Raw genomic sequence first — 19868 nt, forward strand, 5'->3', positions numbered from 1 at the left:
TTCTGAGAACAAAAAAAAAAAAAAAATGAATGGTCAATGGCCACAATTTCCTCCAGGCCCTCCATAGAAAAAATGATATCCAGGCCAGTATAGTAACTCTGCCTTTGGTCCAACTCTATAGCAAGTTGGTTGATCATTGAAGGTGACCACTTCTTTAGGAGAAACATCTTGAAATTCGCCTGCTGAATTCTTCACGAGTTTAATAAATTTGAAGTATGCTGCTTTGCCATATCCTTCCTCCGGGAAAACTCCTGAACCCATTTGAGGATATTCCTTTGTATTCGGGTCCTTTACTTGTACATACCCTCCCCATTCTAGGCTGGTAAAGCTCTCCTTCATATCTGGAAATAGGGTTTTAGGCCAGTAACCTATTATTTTCTCTTCTGGCCAACCCATAAGCCACCAATTCTCATCCGTGCTGTTATTCTGTAACATCATAAATGATGAGACAATGGATCCACATTGTATATCGAGTCATCTGATAGTTAACATCTTAGTTTCTTCACCTGGAAAATGGAGAAGTAGTAGTCATGTTGAGCTCCATCAATGGTAGAAAGTTGCTGGAAAACCATGCCTGGAGCCACAGATTTATCAACTTGTACGAATCCAGGACACAGAAGGTCCCTGCAACCTGTTTTACCGAAGTTATCGGCCTGCAAAAAGGAACATAAAAATGAATTAGAAGATCGAAGTTATGGCAGCAAAGAATTTATTAATGTCAAAGAATTCAGTAGCTTACAGTCCAAGAGATGAACATCCGAGTTGCTCCATCACCGTACGCTGCTTTATTCACCTAAAAGTTTCAACAAATTGGAGCAAAAGAAGATGAGCAAATTAATGAAGAATATGATGGTATCATACATTATATAGAATGGCCTAAAGTGAGTTTAGTTACCGTCCATCCAACTTGTATGGCATTCAATTTATCAGGTGAACCACCTGAAACAGTTATCACGGATCGGTGTGACTGATCGTCTGTAGCAGGTTCCTTGTGCAGGGATATTCCCCCTTGAGCTCCGTAATATGTACCCGGAGACTGCCTGGTGTATGCTTGCTGAAAAATTAAAATCAAGGGTAGTTATTGATTTTGTTTATTCAGAGAAGAGATTTAATTAGTACTACTTTTACGTACACAAACTAAACAACAAATATGGATTTGTCTTGTGGGTTCTGATGGAAGATATGGCCTACATGAAAACCAGGAGTCTCGGCATCCACTGGATGGAAATTTTTAGTATTGTCTTTTAGGGACTTCATCCATACTAGGTCTCTTTGCGTGATTCGTTTGATGGGCACTGTCCCTTCTGGGCACCCTCCATCTGGAAGGCCAATTATCGAACTTTGAGTCTTGGCTGAAGTTTTATGCCCTAACCCTTCGGGGAAGACACTTGGTCTCTTCTGCACGTACAATCAACTATTCTGTATCAGAGTAACTCATATATTGAATATGAATGAGTAACTAGAGATGAAGAGAAGCAAAGCAAGATATCTATATATATATATATATATATATATATATATATATATATATAGTGAGATTAGCCAAAAATTTACATACTTGGACTTTGTGATTCTTGAGCAAAGGATGATCTAATGCTGGTTGTTTGTTGATGTCAACGCAATCGAAAATGTCACCATATTCTGTCTGCACAAGTAGGAAAAAGAAATCAACAAATCTACTGTTACTTTTTTAATTATCCAATGAAAAACAAAACCCTAGATGATCATGGTTTAATTGATATCTCACTATGTTCATCACCATCCCAATATACATATGGTGGGGCTGATTTTTTTTGAAACCAGTTTAAGTATTCATAAAGTTTGGCTAAAAGGGTGCTATAAAACAATGCTTTTCCAGATGATCAAAACACAGATTGAAGGCAAAATATATAGCATGTAAAATTCAAGAAAAGAACAGCATGCATGCATGCATGCCTGGAAGCTCTTGATGGCTGGCTTGTTCAGACGCCTTAATTCTCTTTCCAGTTCCCTTCCTCCCTCCACCTCATGACTGATTGCCCAGAAAAGAAGAGCTAAAACCACTACCACCCTCATCTCCACCCTAGAAGACATGAGAATGGTCAGTTGATGCTCTCTTATACTAGTTGGGGTTGGGGTGTACACTAAAACTCTATGATGTGTGATGGATATTATGGGAAAAATATCTGTATTCTCCATATCCCACAATGAATATTTCCTTTAAATTGTTTTGGAAAGTTTCTGTAATAATTTCTCAGTGTTATCTTATTGATAATGGATATTGGTCTGCAATTTTTTCGATGTTTCTCAAATTGTTAGAACAATGTCCTTTTATAAATGGGTTATTACATTGAGAAGAATGGAGGAAAAAATAAGGTTAAAAGATTTGATTGTAGGCATAATTAATGAATTATTAAAAATTTTCTAAAATGCTATTATTGGGTTGTTTTCTTTTGGATATTTCTTAGGAAATACCAGTGTTTTAAAAACTGAACCGGGTTCGATCATTTGAGCCGGGTAACTTTTGAACCGGCCTCGAACCGTCAGAACCGGAGAACCAATGAACTGGCTGATCCGGTTTTTGATGAATTGAACGGTTCAAAAGCCAACCCCCCTCCCAGATCCTGTCCCTGCTCACTTCTCGCTCCCCAGCTGTAGTGGCCGCCCCCTCTTCCCAGCTCTTCCGGAAGCCCAATGCCGGGGCTTACGTGCTGATGGCTCACCCCTTCAAATCCTGCGCTCGCCCCCACTCCCCCTTCAGATATTGCCGTTGTCGCTGCCACTCTATCCCCCAGCTGTTGCCATCGCTCGCCCTCTTTTCCGGCTTGTATCGATCTGTCACTCTCACTTTGAGATTTTCTTTACATTTTTATTTTTATTTACTTTATTAATTTATTTTCATTATTATTTATTTTATTTTTTATTTTTTATTTTTTTAACTTAGTGATTTTTAAAATTTATTAATTTAATTTAAATTAATGAAAACATTATGATTTTAAATAAAATTTTGAAAATATTTAAATCAATTTCTAATTTTAAAATAAATGAGTTTGAATTTAATCTTTTTGTAAGTGGGTTGAGCCCATTATCATGGTATTTGACATGGATAAGTGAGTTCATGCCGGTCAATTTTCTTTTCTAAAATCTTTTTCTTTTTTCAAACTAACCTAAATATGCAATAAGAAACAAAACAGAATAAAAACACATAAATTTATGAGAAAAATCTAAATGAAAAAAATCACAAATAGAGGAAAATAAATCTATCATATAACAAAACAAAATAAAAACACATAAATTTATGTGAAAACAAATAGAGAAAAAGAAATCTACCATATAAAAAATTGGTAGAAGGGGAGAAAGATGTGAATGGTTACAATAGAAACATAGTTATTATAATCGTAAACATAATAAAAACATATAAATTTACGCAAAAAACCCTAAATAGAAAAAATCACAAATAGAGGAAAAGAAATCTATCATATAAAAAATAAAAACCCTAAATAGAAAAAATCACAAATAGGGAAAAAGAAATCTACCATATAAAAAATTGGTAGAAGAGGAGAAAGATGTGAATGGTTACAATAGAAAAATAGTTATTATAATCGTAAACAAAATAAAAACAAACAAATTTACGCGAAAAACCCTAAATGGAAAAAATCACAAATAGAGGAAAAGAAATCTACCATATAAAAAATTGGTAAGAAAGATGTGAATCGTTATAATAGAAACATAATTATTATAACCCGGATTTTTTATAAGAGTACGATAGTTTTTAAAAATAATGCCTAAATTATTGTGACAAAAAAAAAAGTTTCAAATCTACGAAGAAATTTGTAAGTGAGAAATCGTCTTTTCAACAGATGATTTTCACAAAAAAAAAACAAGTGAGAAATCGTCTCTTGAAGAGACGATTTTCACAAAAAAAGAAAAAAAAAGAAAAAAAAAGTGGGAAATCGTCTCTTAAAGAGACGATTTTCCACATGGTTTTTTTTTTTTTTAAAATTTTAAAGTGAGAATTTCTCACTTTTGGTGACTTTTGTGGGAAATTGTATTTTTAAGAGACGATTTCCCACTTAGATGTTTTTTTAAAAAAAAAAAATTTAAAGTGAGAATTAATTAATTTTTTTTTTTGTGGAAATTGTCTCTTTAAGAGACGATTTCCCACTTAAGTGTTTTTATTATTTTTTATTATTTTAAAGTGAGAATTATTATTATTATTATTTTTTTTTGTGGAAATCGTCTCTTTAAGAGATGATTTCCCACTTTTTTTTTTTTTTTTTTTGGTGAAAATCGTCTTTTGAAGAGACGATTTCTCACTTTTTTTTTTTTGGTGAAAATCGTCTGTTGAAGAGACGATTTCTCACTTACAAATTTCTTCTCTCTCCTCGCTAGACAAAACTACGTAGATTTGAAAATTTTTTTTTACCACAATAATTTAGGCATTACTTTTAAAAACTGTCGTACTCTTAGCAAAAATCCATTATAACCCTATATACACAAGAGAGAAATTCGTAAAGCAATTTCATATTAAGAGGGCAAGCCTTTCATATTGAGAGGGCCCAATGGGGTTATTGGTGGGCTACGAAATTGGGCCTATCGGTCTAATCTTTCCGCTACTACCACACACTCACAAAAAATTTCATGATTTAGTTTCACCACCGTAAACTTTTGATAAAAAAGAATTCAAGTAAACGTTTAGAAAAACAACAAAAAATTTATATTAGATATTTTTTAAAAAATACAAAAATGTAAAATGCTAGAACTTTTGGTCACGGAAAAAATAAAGGGATCTTTGGCCATTTCTATCTTGCCTATAGTCACGGTCATTAATCAGTCGTGGCTTGCTAATGACTGGTACTAGGATACTGCCCTGCCCCTTATTTTTAATAACTTATTTTTTAATAACTTATTTTACTTATTTTTTATTTTCTTATCAAAATTAAATAATTTGGAAACACTTACATTTCTAATTAATTTAAATTATATTATATTGTATTTTTTTTTTTATATTTTCAATTGTATAAAGTAAATCAAATAAGATGGGAAAAGATTAGTAATTGTAAATGCTGGGGGAAGCTTTATTGAGCTTTGAAATGAAAACAAAAAAACAAAAATGAAAAGTTAAGGGTTGCAATTTCCCCCAGGTCCTCCATAGTAAAAATTATATGAAGTACTATAGCCTGGTAAGTCAGCTTTTTCTCCAATTCTGTAGCAATCGGGGTTGCCGGCAAAGGTGGACACTTCTTCCGTAGATAGAGTGTCAAATCCAAAAGCTGTGTTTCTCATGAGTTGGATATCTCTGAAGTAAGCTGCTTTGCCGTATCCTTCCTTCGGGAAACGCCCCGAACCCAATTGAGGAGATGTCGTGGTTTTAGGGTCATTGAATAAATACCCACCCCATTCTATGTTGGGAAAGCTCTCGATCATATTCGGAAATAGGGCTTGAGGCCAGTAACCAATTGTTCTCGTTTCAGCCCCCAAACTCATAAACCACCAATTCCGATCTGTTGCATTCATCTGCATCATCATAAAATTAACCATGAGATATATCAGATGATAATGGACGGGCCAACACTGATAAATCTTTGTTTTTTTCACCTTAAAAATCGCAAAATTGTAGTCAAATTGAGGTCCATCAACGGTAGAAAGATCGGAGAAAGTCATCCCTGGGGCCACAGATGCGTCAACTTGTACGAACCCGGGACAGAGGAGGTCCCGACAACCTGTATTAACGAAATTATCAGCCTGCCAGAAGGAACATAAAAATGAATTAGAAGATTGAAGTTATAGCAACTAGCATTTGATTGACGTTAGAGAATTCAGAGCTTACTGTGTTGGAATTTTTTATGTGTGGATTTACATAATCAATTTAATAATGTCATAAATCAGTGTTATTTATTTTTGCATTGTGGTCCATAATGGGACTGGACACATATTGTTGCTTGATTTTTTATGAACTCATCCTAATTCACTTGACTGGCCCATTAAGTCGAGTGGTGGTCCAAATAATGTGTGTGATATATATATATAAAAGAAAAGGAAGAGCTCTCTTGCTGGAAGGCTCCCGGCTCCTTCCTCCTTTGGCTGAAAAAGAGCACACACTCTCGTTTTGGACTGAATCTGGGTGTAGAAGGGAAGAGCTCATTAACCCGTAATTCTCGCACCATCAAGCACTGGAGGAGTTTCCTGAATACCAGAAAAGAGGAAGAAATGACCTTTCACGGAATTAACCAAGGTGAACGTTTCCGTTTTTGCCATTCAATGCATGCTTAAATGTCAACATGTGATTCTATGCTGTTTAAATTTTCTTCATACTGTCCAAAAGATGAACATCCGAGTTGCTCCATCTCCGTATGCATCTTTATCCACCTAAAGATTCAAACAAATGGGAGCAAAACCAGTTGAGGGAATGAAGGGTGTAATGGTATATACAATGATCTAAAGTGAGTAATAATAGTTACCATCCATCCAACTTGTATCGCATTCAATTTATCAGGTGAACCGCCTGAAACAGTTATCATGGCTCGGTGTGACCGATGATTTGCAGCGGGTTCACTGTGTAGGGATAATCCCCCTTGAGCTCCACAATATGTGCTCGGATTCTGTCTGGTGTATGCTTGTTGAAAAATCGAGGGTCTATTTAGAAAAATCCTCTGGTATCTAATCTTTCTAGTTAGAAAGGTTAAAAACGCAAACTAAACAACAAATATGGATTTGTGTTACGGATTCTGATGGAAAAGATGGCCTACATGGTAACCAGGAGTGTTTCCATCCATTGGATGGAATATTGTAGTGTTTCTTTTTAGGGACTTCATCCATATTAGGTCTCTTTTCGTGATCCTTTTGATGGGCACTGTCCCTTCTGGGCACCCTCCATCTGGAAGGCCAATTTTTGAACTATGAGTCTTGGCTGAAGTCTTAGGCCCTAATCCTTTGAGAAAGACACTTGGTTTCTTCTGCACAATCAAATGATCTGTATCAGAGTAACTCATATAATCAATATGAATATGTAACGAGAGATGAAGACAAGCAAATTAAAATGTATATATGGTTTATGTTCTCTCCATAAATATAGTGAGATTAGCCAAAAAGTTAGATACTTGGACTCTGTGATTCTTGAGCAAATGATGATCTAATTCTGGTTGTTTGTTGATGTCAACGCAATCGAAAATGTCACCATATTCTGTCTGCACAAGTAGGAAAAAGAAACGGACAAATCTACTGTTAGTTTTTTAATCATCCACTGAAACAAAACCCTAGATGATCATAATTTAATTGATATCTCACTATGCTCATGACCACTCCAAGACACATATACCAGTCAAGTATTCATAAAATTTGGCTAATAGGGTGCTATAAAACAATGCTTTTCCAGATCAAAACAGAGATTAAAGGCAAAATATAAAGCATGTAAAATTCAAGAAAAGAACTGCGTGCATGGAAGCTCTTGATGGCTGGCTTGTTCAGACGCCTTAATTCTCTTTCCAGCTCCAAATCTTCTTCTTTAGAAATAGAAGTGGCCCTTCCTACCTCCACCTCATGACTGAATCCCCAGAAAAGAAGAGCTAAAACCACAACCACTCTCATCTCCACCCCCGAACTCACCCTGGAAGACACTAAGATTTTGTCCCACAAGCACATTTTTATAACTTCCACATATTTTCTATCTGTATCTAGGGTGGCGGATTTTATGGATGTTCTGGTTAGCTGTAACCTTAAATTTGATAATTAACGTCATACATGGAATCATCAATTCATTTATCAACACCATCTTCACTAGATTTTATATATATGGAAAAGTTTATAATAATTTCTCAAATGGGTTTATCTTCTTGATAATGGATATTAATCAGCCAAAATGTTAGGATAACTTACTTTTAGAAATGAGTCGTATATAGTATATTACATTTTAGATGGAAGAGTCGTATATGGTATATTACATTTTAGATGGAAGAGATTTTTACTCATGTTAATATGAGTCTTATATAGTATATTACAAGTTAGATGGAAGAGTCGTATATAGTATATTACATTTTAGATGGAGGAGATTTTTAGTCATGTTAATATGAGTCTTATGTAGTATATTACATTTTAGATGGAAGAGATTTTTAGTCATGTTAATAATGGAAAATGTAGGAAATATTGAAGAGGTCAATTTTCTCTTCATTCTTTTTATAGCGAAGATATGTAATAATTATGAGGGTAAGATCCAAAAATAACCTCTTATTTTTCAAGCTTTTCAATGAATAATGTGCTTTCTAATTTTTTTTCTTCACATTTTATCTAAGAAATAATATAAATAACAATGATTAAAATTCTTTCTTCTTACAAAATAATAAATTTAAAATTAATAAATTATTTTTAATAACTTTTTAAAACTTATTTTACTTATTTTTCTATTTTCTTATCAAAATTAAATAATTTGGAAACACTTACATTTCTAATTAATTTAAATTATATTATATTATAGAGTTAATTGGTTAAAGGGGTCAAAATAACCCCCATATTTACAAATATAACTCACCCGCCAAAAAACAAAAAAATGACCCGGTTGAGACAAAAACGCCCTTATTCTCATTTCCCTTTCCCCCCTCATTTTTCCCTCCAAGACAACTTTCTCTTTCCCTTTGTTTTATAACAAATTAGGTTTTAATTTTTCTATTCGATCATTGGTTGTTCCTCTTTCTTTTTCATGTAGAGAACAAGTTTAACTTCTTACCATTGTTTCATCTATTATTCATTCTTGGTCACGAAAATATGAAAAAAATGTAAGTAACCAACAATTTCTTTTTTATATTATCATTTTATTTTTATTTTTTTCTGTTTCTTGAAAATTCAAAATCTCACTTCAATATTGTAGGTAAAAAATAGAGACACCAAAACACATACCACTTTAAAGGAAGTGAAGGTAAAGGCATTACAGTGAAGAAGAATATATCATATCATGAATTAATGAGAGTTGTGTATCACTTTTTTCAACTAGATCCAATTAAGTGTTCAATTTCAATGAAGTATGCATTCAGTGGTAACATACCGACATCACCAATTCAACTAAGAGATGATGGAGATGTTAAATTTTTCATTTGTTTAAATTGTACTAACAAGTTACCAGCTCCATTATGCATCACTGTGGATAGAAGATCTGAAAATAATGCAGAGTCGATGTTTATGCATGGAAATGGACTGTAAATGATGGATCAATAGAATCTCTTAATGTTGTTGGTGATGAAAGCATAACAAAATTCAACTGTGAGCCGCTTGAGAGATCTAATGTTGTTGAATGGAAAATGAATAGGTATGCTATTGATGATGACTATCATGTGTTGGATACCAACCTAACCAGCAATGTCCAAGTGATTGAAAATAGGGATTCAAGCAACAAAGCAACTCAAATAATGGAAATTCATAGCATCATGAATATAAAAGATGGTCTCATGAATGATGCTCCAACCATGATTGAGGAAGTTAGCAATAATGACCAAGACATGAGTCGGATAGGTACTAGTGATTGTGGCACTAATGATGATCATATTGAAGATAAGCAAATTTATTCTAGTAAGAAAGAACTGCAGAAGAAATTGTACATGATTGCCTTGAAAGAGAAGTTTGAGTTTAGAACGATAAAATCTACTACCAAGTTATTGGTGCTTCAATGTGTTGATAACGAATGCAAATGGAGATTTCGTGCAACTAAGTTGGGAAATTCTAATTTCTTTCAAGTAATGAAATACCATTCTATGCACACTTGTAGGTCGACATGATGTCTCGGGATAATCGTCATGCAAGTAGTTGGTTGGTTGGTGAAAGCATGAGACAAACTTATCAAGTTGGTCGTTGATACCGTCCCAAAGACATTATAGGAGATATTCGAAACAAGTACGGTGTTCAGATTAGTTATGAAAGGTATGGAGAGCAAGAGAATTTGCCCTTAACTCCATTAGGGGATCACTTAAAGAGTCTTATGGTGTTTTACCTTCTTATTGTTATATGCTATAGCAAAAAAAATCCTGGGACAATAACCGATATTATTATTGATGTTGACAATCAATTCAAATATCTATTTATGGCATTTGGTGCATGTATATCTGGGTCTCGTAAATCAATAAGGCCAGTAATTGCAGTTGATGGAACATTCTTGAAGTCAAAATATTTAGGGACTTTGTTTGTTGCAGCGAACAAAGATGGTAACATTCAAATTTACCCATTGGCTTTCGGAATTGGTGATTCAAAAAATTATGCTTCTTGGGAGTGGTTTCTTACAAAATTATTGATGTGATTAAACATGTAGATGATTTAGTGGTGGTTTCAGATCGTCATGGTAGCATTGAAAAAGCAGTTCAAAAGTTGTTTCTTCATGCAAGCCATGGCGTATGCACTTATCATTTAGGGCAAAACTTGAAAACAAAGTTCAAGAATGTTGTTGTACATAAGTTGTTTCATGATGTTGCCTATGCATATCAAATTTCAGATTTTGATACTATATTTGGTCAGTTAGAGATGATTTCTCTAAGAGCACCAAATATTTAGTGGATATAGGAGTAGAGTGATGGGCTCGGTCACACAGTAATGGAAAAAGATATAATATCATGACTATAGGGATCGTTGAGTGCATGAATGTTATACTAAAAGATGCAAGAGATCTTCCAGTTGTGCGAATGGTTAAAGAGTTGAGAAACTTACTTCAAATATGGTTTTCAAATCGCCAACAACAAGCATTGTCAATGAAAACTGAGCTTACTACATGGGCTAACATGGAGTTGCGCTTAAAGTTTAATAAGTCATCAGGTTATGAGGTTGAGCCTATCCACTCTTAGGAGTTCAATGTCAACTATGTTGGGGTAAGCAATCAAGTTAATTTGCAAACCCGTTCATGCACATGTAGGATGTTTGATCTTGACCATATTTCATGTGCACATGCTATTGCTGCATGTAGATATGGAAACATGTCATGCTATACTCTATGCTCTCAATACTATATGAAGAATTTGCTTATATCTTCATACTCAAAGTCTATATATCCTACTGGAAATAACAAAGATTGGGTCATTTCGGAAGACATCTATTGTAGAGTTGTGCTACCACCAAAAAGTCGACGACCAGCAGGAAGACCAAGAAATGAGAGAATTCGTTTAGGTGAAGAGGCTAAGCACACACGATGCTGTGGTAGATGTGGTGATTATGGGCATAATAGAAAAACATGCAAACAACCAATCCCATTACATCCTAGAGATGAACATAGTTGTGTCAATATTGTTGAAAATCTGATCAACATCCAAGATTTCTCCTTACAACCAGTTCATCAGTCACTTTAATAATGTTACCACATAATTTGTTTTTTGGGGATGATTTAGTTATGTATCTACATTTTTTTTTTGTATAGGATCATGAAGGAATTTGTGAGCATATTTTTTTTTTATATGCTTAAAGCAATTTTTTTGAATGATGGATTTAAATTTTAAGTTAATGTTTTAGTTTTATCATATAAATTACTTGGTTAAGTTTAACTATGGTTAAGTTGATGATCATTTCATTAACAAAGAACTTAACAGTAGTTGACTTGCATTAATAAAGAACTTAACCATAGTTAAGTTCATAGTAAGATATTTGACCTGAACTTAACAGTAGTTGAGTTGCATTAACAAAGAATTTAACCAAAGTTAAGTTCACAGTCAGAATTTTCACCTGAACGTAACAGTAGTTGAGTTACATTAACAAAGAACTTAACCATAGTTAAGTTCACAGTAAGATATTTCACTTGAACTTAACAATAGTTGAGTTGCATTAACAAATAACTTGGCCACAGTTAAGTTCACACTCAGAATTTTCACCTAAACGTAACAGTAGTTGAGTTGCATTAACAACTTTGATAAAACAAAGGCTATGAATAAATTAAGGAAAATACCCAAAAGGGGGGGGGGGGGGGGGGGGTGAATTGGGTTTTTCAAAATCTTTTTCCACACAATAATATATGCACAAAATAAATAAAGGAAAGAGATAAAGTTAGAGAATTCAAACTCGGGTTTATAGTGGTTCGGCCCTTCATTGCCTACGTCCACTCTCCTCAATCTCCTAACCGAGTGAGGGTTCCACTAACTTGAAGCTTCAATCAAGCTTTCAATCGTCTTACACTTGGATTCTGGCTCCAATGGGCTCTTACACAATCTCTTCAAGATTTGAACCACTTGAAGGCTTTCACACTTAGTTTACACAAGGATGAAACTCTCAACCTAGCTTAAGGATGGCTCAAGTACAAGAGAAGGCTAGGATGAATTGCAAGAGTGCACTAAGAATATGCAAGTGATGGTTTGATCACTTAGAAAGAAATGGAGAGCTTTTTGATCAAGAACAGGTAGGTAGGCTTTGAATGCAATAGTTCTCTTGCTCATAAATGAAGATGAGCTCTCAATTTATAGGTTTCTAAGCTCGGGAGACAAAAACAGCAGAAAAGTAGCCTCGACCGGACGAGCAAAGGGTCGACCGGATCACTAGCCGTTGGTGCATTTAATGCATGGCAGGTTACCGTTGCCTCGACCGGACCTCGATCGGACAAGGGCAACCGGTCGACCGGTTGAGCCGGTTGGCCATAGCCTCGACCGGTTGAGCCTTTTGGCCCCGAAAACCTATCCTTTTTTATTTCTTTCTTTTCCAATACTTAGGCAAAGTCTTTAGGTGAGTTAATATGCCAATTTTGAATCAATTTGCCTAAGGTATATTTGATAAAACTCGGGTTTTAAAGAAAAACAAGTTTTAGAGAATAAACCGAGTTTTCTAAGATGCATGAAAAGGTATGAACATCCTAAGTGCACTCATGCTATCATCTTACATTCATTTCCTATGATTACAAGTCTTCCAAATGATCTCGATCCCGTATTCGTTTGGTCCTTGATGAATTTTTGAGATTAAGCCTGAGATTCTTAGCAGTTTAAAACAATTAGTCACTTAACCATGGTTTGTTATCATCAAAACCTGATTAGGAGAACCCTTGGGCTAACAAACTTAACCATAGTTAAGTTCACAGTAAGATATTTCACCTGAACTTAACAATAGTTGAGTTTCATTAACAAATAACTTAACCACAGTTAAGTTCACAGTCAGAATTTTTACCTGAACTTAACAATAATTGAGTTGTATTAACAAAGAACTTGTTAGAAAAATGAGGTTAATCTAACCTAAGGTAATCACCCTAGAGGGGGAGAGGGGGGAGGGGGGTGAATAGGGTGATGGTCTCTTTTTGCAAGTTTAAACTATATGAATATAAGAGACAATTATATACAAGTTATATAATAAGCAATATAAAGACAATTGCATATAAATTAAAGAGTAGGGAAGAGATAATGCAAACACAAGAGTTTATAGTGGTTCGGCGCAATCTGGCCTACATCCACTCTTCTCTAGCTTCAATCCCAAGCTTGAGGTTCCACTAATTCAAGGCTTCTAAACCAAGCATTCAAGCAATACAATTGGATTTTGGTTCCAATTCACCCTCTTGGACTTTTAGCTGCAAGCACCCTTTACACTTCTCAAAAGATATCCCACTTTTGAAAAACTTCCTCTCAAGGATTTACAAATGAATGATCTCACGAAAATTCTAACACAAAAACTTTAAGCTCAATTGATACAAGAAAACTAGGATTGAACAGTGCACTAAGGATATGCGAGTTTTAGAACAATGGTGCACTCAAAAACACTCTTCCAATGCTCAAATATATTCAAGAAAAGTTTGGGAAGGTTAAGCTTTTTAAACAATGAAGATTGGAGCCTTTTTATAGAAAAGAAAAACCAAACTAGCCGTTTGGGGGTTCGACCGGTTGACTAGCCGTTAACATTTAATGCTTGGCAGGTGACCGTTGGGCCTCAACTGGGAAGAGAAGGCCACTAGGAGAGAGAGAAACTTTTTGGCCTCTCTCGACCGGTATCAACCAGACGAGGACAACCGGTCGACCGGTTCCTCAATCAGTTGAACTGGTTGAGCCATTTTTTGGCTCAACACCCAACTTTTTCAACTTAAAACCTTTTAAAACAAATTTGAAAAACATTTAACACAAGGTTTTAGTTGAAAACATGAAATCATCCAATTCTTAAGATATTTAAAAACAAAATAACTCTTGGATGATTTTGGTGAAGAATGTAATGCATGAAAATCTTAGTGCACCAACAACCTTACAAAGAGATCTTATGAAGCTTGGGTCTTGAAAAACACTTCTCTTTGAGCTGGTTTTCTTCTTCATGATTTCTTCTTGGCTTGATTTGTCTTTGTGATTGCCACTTTGGAAATCGTCTTACCTAATCACACTTGAAATATAATCATTAGTTCTAAACCTTATTTTGTTATCATCAAAATCAAGATTAACCAAACCTTGGTTTCATAGAACTTAACCATAGTTAAGTTCACAATAAGATATTTCACCTAAACTTAACAGTGGTTGAGTTGCATTAACAAATAACTTAACCACAGTTAAGTTCACAGTCAGAATTTTCACCTGAACTTAACAGTAGTTGAGTTGCATTAACAAAGAACTTAACCATAGTTAAGTTCACAATAAGATATTTCACTTGAACTTAACAGTAGTTGAGTTTCATTAACAAAGAACTTAATCATAGTTAAGTACACAGTCAGAATTTTCACTTAAACTTAACATTAACAAAGAATTGAACCACAGTTAAGTTCACAGTTAGAATTTTCACCTGAACTTAACAATGGTTGAGTTCCATTAATAAATAACTTAATTATGGTTAAATTCACACTTAGAATATTCACCTAAACTTAACAATTATTGAGTTTCATTAACAAATAACTTAATTATAGTTAAGTTGACAGTTACTATTACAATGCAAAATTGTAACTTTGAGCATCAAGTCAAATTCATCAAAAATAACAGTCAACACTCAACAACATATAAATCTTTTACATAATCAAAATGGAACCAACTACATGGGTAAAATTTTGAAGTAGAACAATTCAGTTGCCATTTTTTCTCTAAACCAATCAATGCTGGCATCGGTCAGTGAGCTGAATGGATGATCATGAATTAAGTATTCTGCTTATTTAATTAGGAACATCCCACAATCACCACTGCATGAAACATAAGTAATCAAAATTAAGATGGCTAAAAAAAATTTATTATATAAGACATAAAGGTGAAATGATAAGATGAAGTTTGGAAGCATTGTTTACTTACTCATACTCTTGGTGAGGAACATCATGCAACCATTCAATGTCCCACTGTTCTTCACTCTTAGGATCACCGCTCTTCCCATAATATGATGTAGCATGCAAAATACACGATAACACTTTAGCTAAAGGTATTATGGCATTTTTTAGTCGATTATCACTATTAATGCCTATCAATGAGTCATACACAAATATTCTCCTCTGAGCAAGGTGAACTACTCCTAATACCCAATGCATACTTCGGACATTAATAGGGACATAGACGATGTCCACCTCAGACCATTTCATGGAAGGAATTGGGTGAAGCCCATTAACATGGTCAACAAGAATATCATCTGCTTGCATTTGGAATTGATTCCACTTTTTAGCATGCTTCTCCCACATTACTTTCACATTTTGCTATATAAGAAAAGGTAAAAAAGAATAGTTAAACTACCATAATTTAACTAGTATTATGAGAGTTAATAGTAAAAAGAAACTATACATACCCAAAACATTGTATCTGTGGTGGTAAAATTTTGAGAAAATGCATGGGGCTTTTCTATTCTCCGCTTATGGAAAAAGTGGAAAGCAACATCAATATGCTAGACAACCTATAAAAAAAAAACAAAAAAAAAAAAACATTAGTTATGCTATTTCATTATAATAACAATATACTAATAAGTAAAAGCAAACACAATAAGAACATTTACAAACCGTGTCTTTAAGCCATGAACCATGCTGAACTAGTGACTCAAACCATTCTTTGTCCGCATGCAAGTAATAAATATCAACCTTAAACCTTATTGTAATAATATATCAAAAAACCATCGTCAAGCAAAGAAGTTGCCAAAAAAAAAAAAAAAACTATTACAAGTTTAAAGTCAAGATAATTACTCTTGTTGAAGACTCAACCACTTATGAAAGGCTTCTCTTGCTTCCTCAAAAATAGATTGCAAATGATTAAAGTCAGATGTTGTTTCCCCTTCCTTTCTAATTTTCCTTTTCTTTGTAGGGTTTGTGAAAGGAGGCTGCAAAAAAATAGGACTTTTTCAACTCACGTCTTCGCTTAAATATAGTGGGAGACAGTTGCTTTAGAAATACATAAACCGAAAAGTTGTCTGATACGATAGGGGTATCAAATAATTTGGCAATATCAACAATTGGATCAAAAATCACATCATCATCTTTCTCCATCCCCATTATGTGTTTTTTTGCAGCTACAATATCTGTTATTTCTTCTGTATTGGTCTTCACATCTATATGCCCATGGTTCTCATTCTCCTTATCTTCCATCACAGTCTCAAACTTCTCATCCAATGAATTAAAATCCATACCAATATATTTTCCTTTTGTACCAAATTTTGAAAATTTTGTATTATTTGTAGCACATGACTCATTTTGCCCTTTCACCTAAAATAAGATATGCACTATACAATAAGATAGCAAAAATATAGAAATAAAATACATAATCTGATTTAATAAAATATTAAATTCAATAAATATTTCACTAACATCCAATAAAAGTTTTCTTAAGTTGTTAATATTTCTGTTCACTTCCTTCAATTCTTTCTTCAAATAATTGAAATTTGATTCAGACTTTTCTATATGCTTCATGAACTCTATCCATAGATTCTACACATGTTATAAACAAATGAAACATTAATTCTTCATACATCATTGTACACCAAAATTATAGTCATAATTTTAAAAAATTGATGTGTACTTATGATAGTTATGTTATGTTTATCAAAGTAACCTTCACTTGACTATGGTTAAGTTTCATTAATGATTAACTTAATTGAGGTTAAGTTTACAATTTGAATTTTTGTTTGAACTTTGTATTACAATTGAAACATTAAAAATGACATTTATAGATGAATGTATGATAGTGGAGTTACCTCAATTGAAGGTGGGATAGAATAATCCTTTTTGTTCTTGTTTTCCATTGTAGTAGCAGCAACAACATATGTAGTAGCTTCAACAAGGTGATCATCTTTTAGGTCACCCATAATATCATGTTTTGGGGTTGTTGGTTGACTTAAAATTTATGGAGGAACACTATTCACTAACCCTAACTTATTCAAATGCTTGTAATAATCTTGTTGACATTCCTCTAGAGTAGGTTTAAGCAACGAACACAAAGATAACTATTGAATTCAAGTTAAGTAATTTAATTAACAAACATAGACATATATAAATATGTAAGTGACAACACTATCAAAATATATGGTAAAAAAAAGTTACTCACATTGGAGTCCAAAAAGATTTGTTGGAGCTTGGTGAACCTCGATGTGAAAGTAGCATTCCAATTTAAAATCCGTGGGCAACTCTTAGCAACATGATTAACATATTTCATTCCGATAATCGGAATACTCTCATACACCCAAACTTGGAAGGCATGGAAATCCAACTAGACTATACGCCTCATGTGCTATATTACCCTTTTGTTGTTTTTTACCTTAGTATTTTGACACCCAGTTCTCCAAGGCTCGTTGCAGCTAGAAATTGTTCTTTCATAACAAATCCTACCCCATGGATACTTATTTAAAACTTCCAAACAATCAACAAGACCAAACCATTGCATGTCTATTAATTTTTTCCCTTCTTTCCCAAGTAGAACATGCTCAAAAAAGTACAATAAGGCTAATTTCACCATGTCTTCATCTTTAAGATTATCAAAAAATTTCTTTTGCTTTTTTTTTTTTTTTTCACTTCATCAAAAGAAAGAAAAACTTTCTCCAAATGATCGCTACGCACTTTTTTTTCACTATTAAAGTAAACATCCCTTATTCTCATTGATGTTTCATTATGCTAAGGAATGGGACCAAAACTTAAACCAATGATTAATCCAAACTCATCTTCACCAAATCTTAATCCCTTTGAATTTAGTAAAAACCACATTTCATCATCCTTCTTTGTAAGACATTGATGTAATAACATGTGGTGCACAATTTGAGCTGAAAATTTAAGTTCTGGCATAAGTAAAAAATGTCCAAAGCAAGAATCCTTGAACCTCTCCAATTGCACCTTATTGAGCTTCTTTTTAATATTTTCTATTATACTCAGGTGTGATAGACATGCAACCTTTGATGGAAAGTGCTCTTCTATAGGTATTTTAACTTTAAAACATGTCGAGGGAGTAGTAGTCTATAAATTAAATAAAATTAAGTTAGTAAAGATTTAATACAAAATTATAAATATTATACAATAACTAATTAACACACTCTAGTAGTTCCCAAAATTTTAAAAACATTATTAACTAACAAATTTAACACTACTCAAATGTCATTACATAACATCCCTAAAAAGTTCAAAAATCCAAAAATTTCATAAATTCTTTACAAACTTATCCTTAATCACATGTCATTGCATGAAATCATTATATATTTTTTATTCACTCTATATATATATAATTGGCAACAATATATAACTACAAAAATGACAAATATACCATATGTTATTTTGAAATCAATTCAATAGTTCCCAAAAATTTAAAAGTATCAAGTAAATAACATAGACCTACTCAAACACCATTGTATAATACCCCTAAAATTTCCAAAAATCCCTAAAATTTCATAAATTCTCTGCAAACTTATCCCTAATTAGATGCTATTACATTGAATATATCTAATTAACTCTAAACACATAATTGATAATAATACAGAAAACTAAAACAATATTAATATGGAATTTATTATTTTTCAACACACTGTAATAGTTCCCAAATATTTTCAAACATCAGCTAACAAACCTAAATTCATTCACTCAAAATACATAGTTGATAACAATTGAGAACTAAAAAAAAATTATAAATATAACAATTTTATACTTTGAATACAATTCAGTAAATCCTAAATTTTTAAAAACATTTAACTAATAAACTTAACCATACTCAAATATTATTGTATAACATCTCTAAAAATTTCAATAATTTATCAAATGTGAATAATCACTTGTCTCCTCTATTGGTAATTAGGATTTTTGCTTAGTAGCTTTGCTTTCCTTTGCTTCACTTTCTTCTGCTTCACTTTTTTCTTCTGTTCGCAATTGGCATTTTTGCTATTTTGCCACTTTTTAAAATCTTTTTCTCTTATCACTTTTCAATGAACTCATTGTTTCCTTCATGCTTGAAGATACAATACGAGATAACTTGAAAAAATAGAATAACAATTTTTCCAAGGATTCCGAATGAAACAGATGATGAGAGGATAAAAGAGAAATTTTCTAGGGTTTTTGAAGGAAATATGAGATTTTCGTTTGTGCATCAAAGAAAGATAATGAAATAGAAGATGATAATGAAAAATGAGGACTCATTCTATAAATGAACCTGAAGAGTAGATGGCCTTTTTGTTTTGTGCACCAAATGAAGATAATGAAGTAGAAGAAGAGAAAATATGAGAAGTCGTTCTGTAAATGAAGTAGAAGAGGAGAAGTTGTAAATGATGGGGAAAGGGAAATGAGAAGTTGTATGTGTTGGAGAGAAAAAAGAATAAGGGCATTTTTGTCTTAATCGGGTCATTTTTTTTACTTTTGACTGGTGGGTTATATTTACAAATATGAGGGTTATTTTGACCAATGTTTTAAAAACCGGACCGGACCGGACCAGACACTGATCTAGTTCGATTCAGCCTTTAAACCAGAAGGGACTTCGGACCGGCTTTGAACTAGATGAACTGTCGGTTGAACCGTCAAACTGGACGAACCGTCCGATTTTTCGTGAGCCAGTCACACTCGA

General features: G+C 33.3%; 1 protein-coding gene across 1 annotated transcript; it reads right to left on the reverse strand.

The window, feature by feature from the left end:
* Window positions 1-33: 33 nt before the first annotated feature.
* LOC117933357 lies at window positions 34-7620 on the reverse strand. Its single transcript, XM_034854718.1, has 15 exons — window positions 7510-7620; window positions 7080-7166; window positions 6703-6935; window positions 6441-6534; window positions 6295-6348; window positions 5578-5724; window positions 5154-5496; window positions 2530-2794; window positions 1936-2062; window positions 1559-1645; window positions 1192-1398; window positions 896-1054; window positions 740-793; window positions 507-653; window positions 34-426 (listed from the first exon to the last, which is right to left on the reverse strand). The coding sequence occupies exons 1-15, from the start codon at window positions 7618-7620 to the stop codon at window positions 34-36; spliced, it is 2508 nt and encodes an 835-aa protein (XP_034710609.1).
* Between the last annotated feature and the right edge of the window lie 12248 nt (window positions 7621-19868).

This window comes from Vitis riparia, chromosome 16 (assembly GCF_004353265.1).
Source record: "Vitis riparia cultivar Riparia Gloire de Montpellier isolate 1030 chromosome 16, EGFV_Vit.rip_1.0, whole genome shotgun sequence".
Lineage (NCBI taxonomy): Eukaryota > Viridiplantae > Streptophyta > Magnoliopsida > Vitales > Vitaceae > Vitis > Vitis riparia.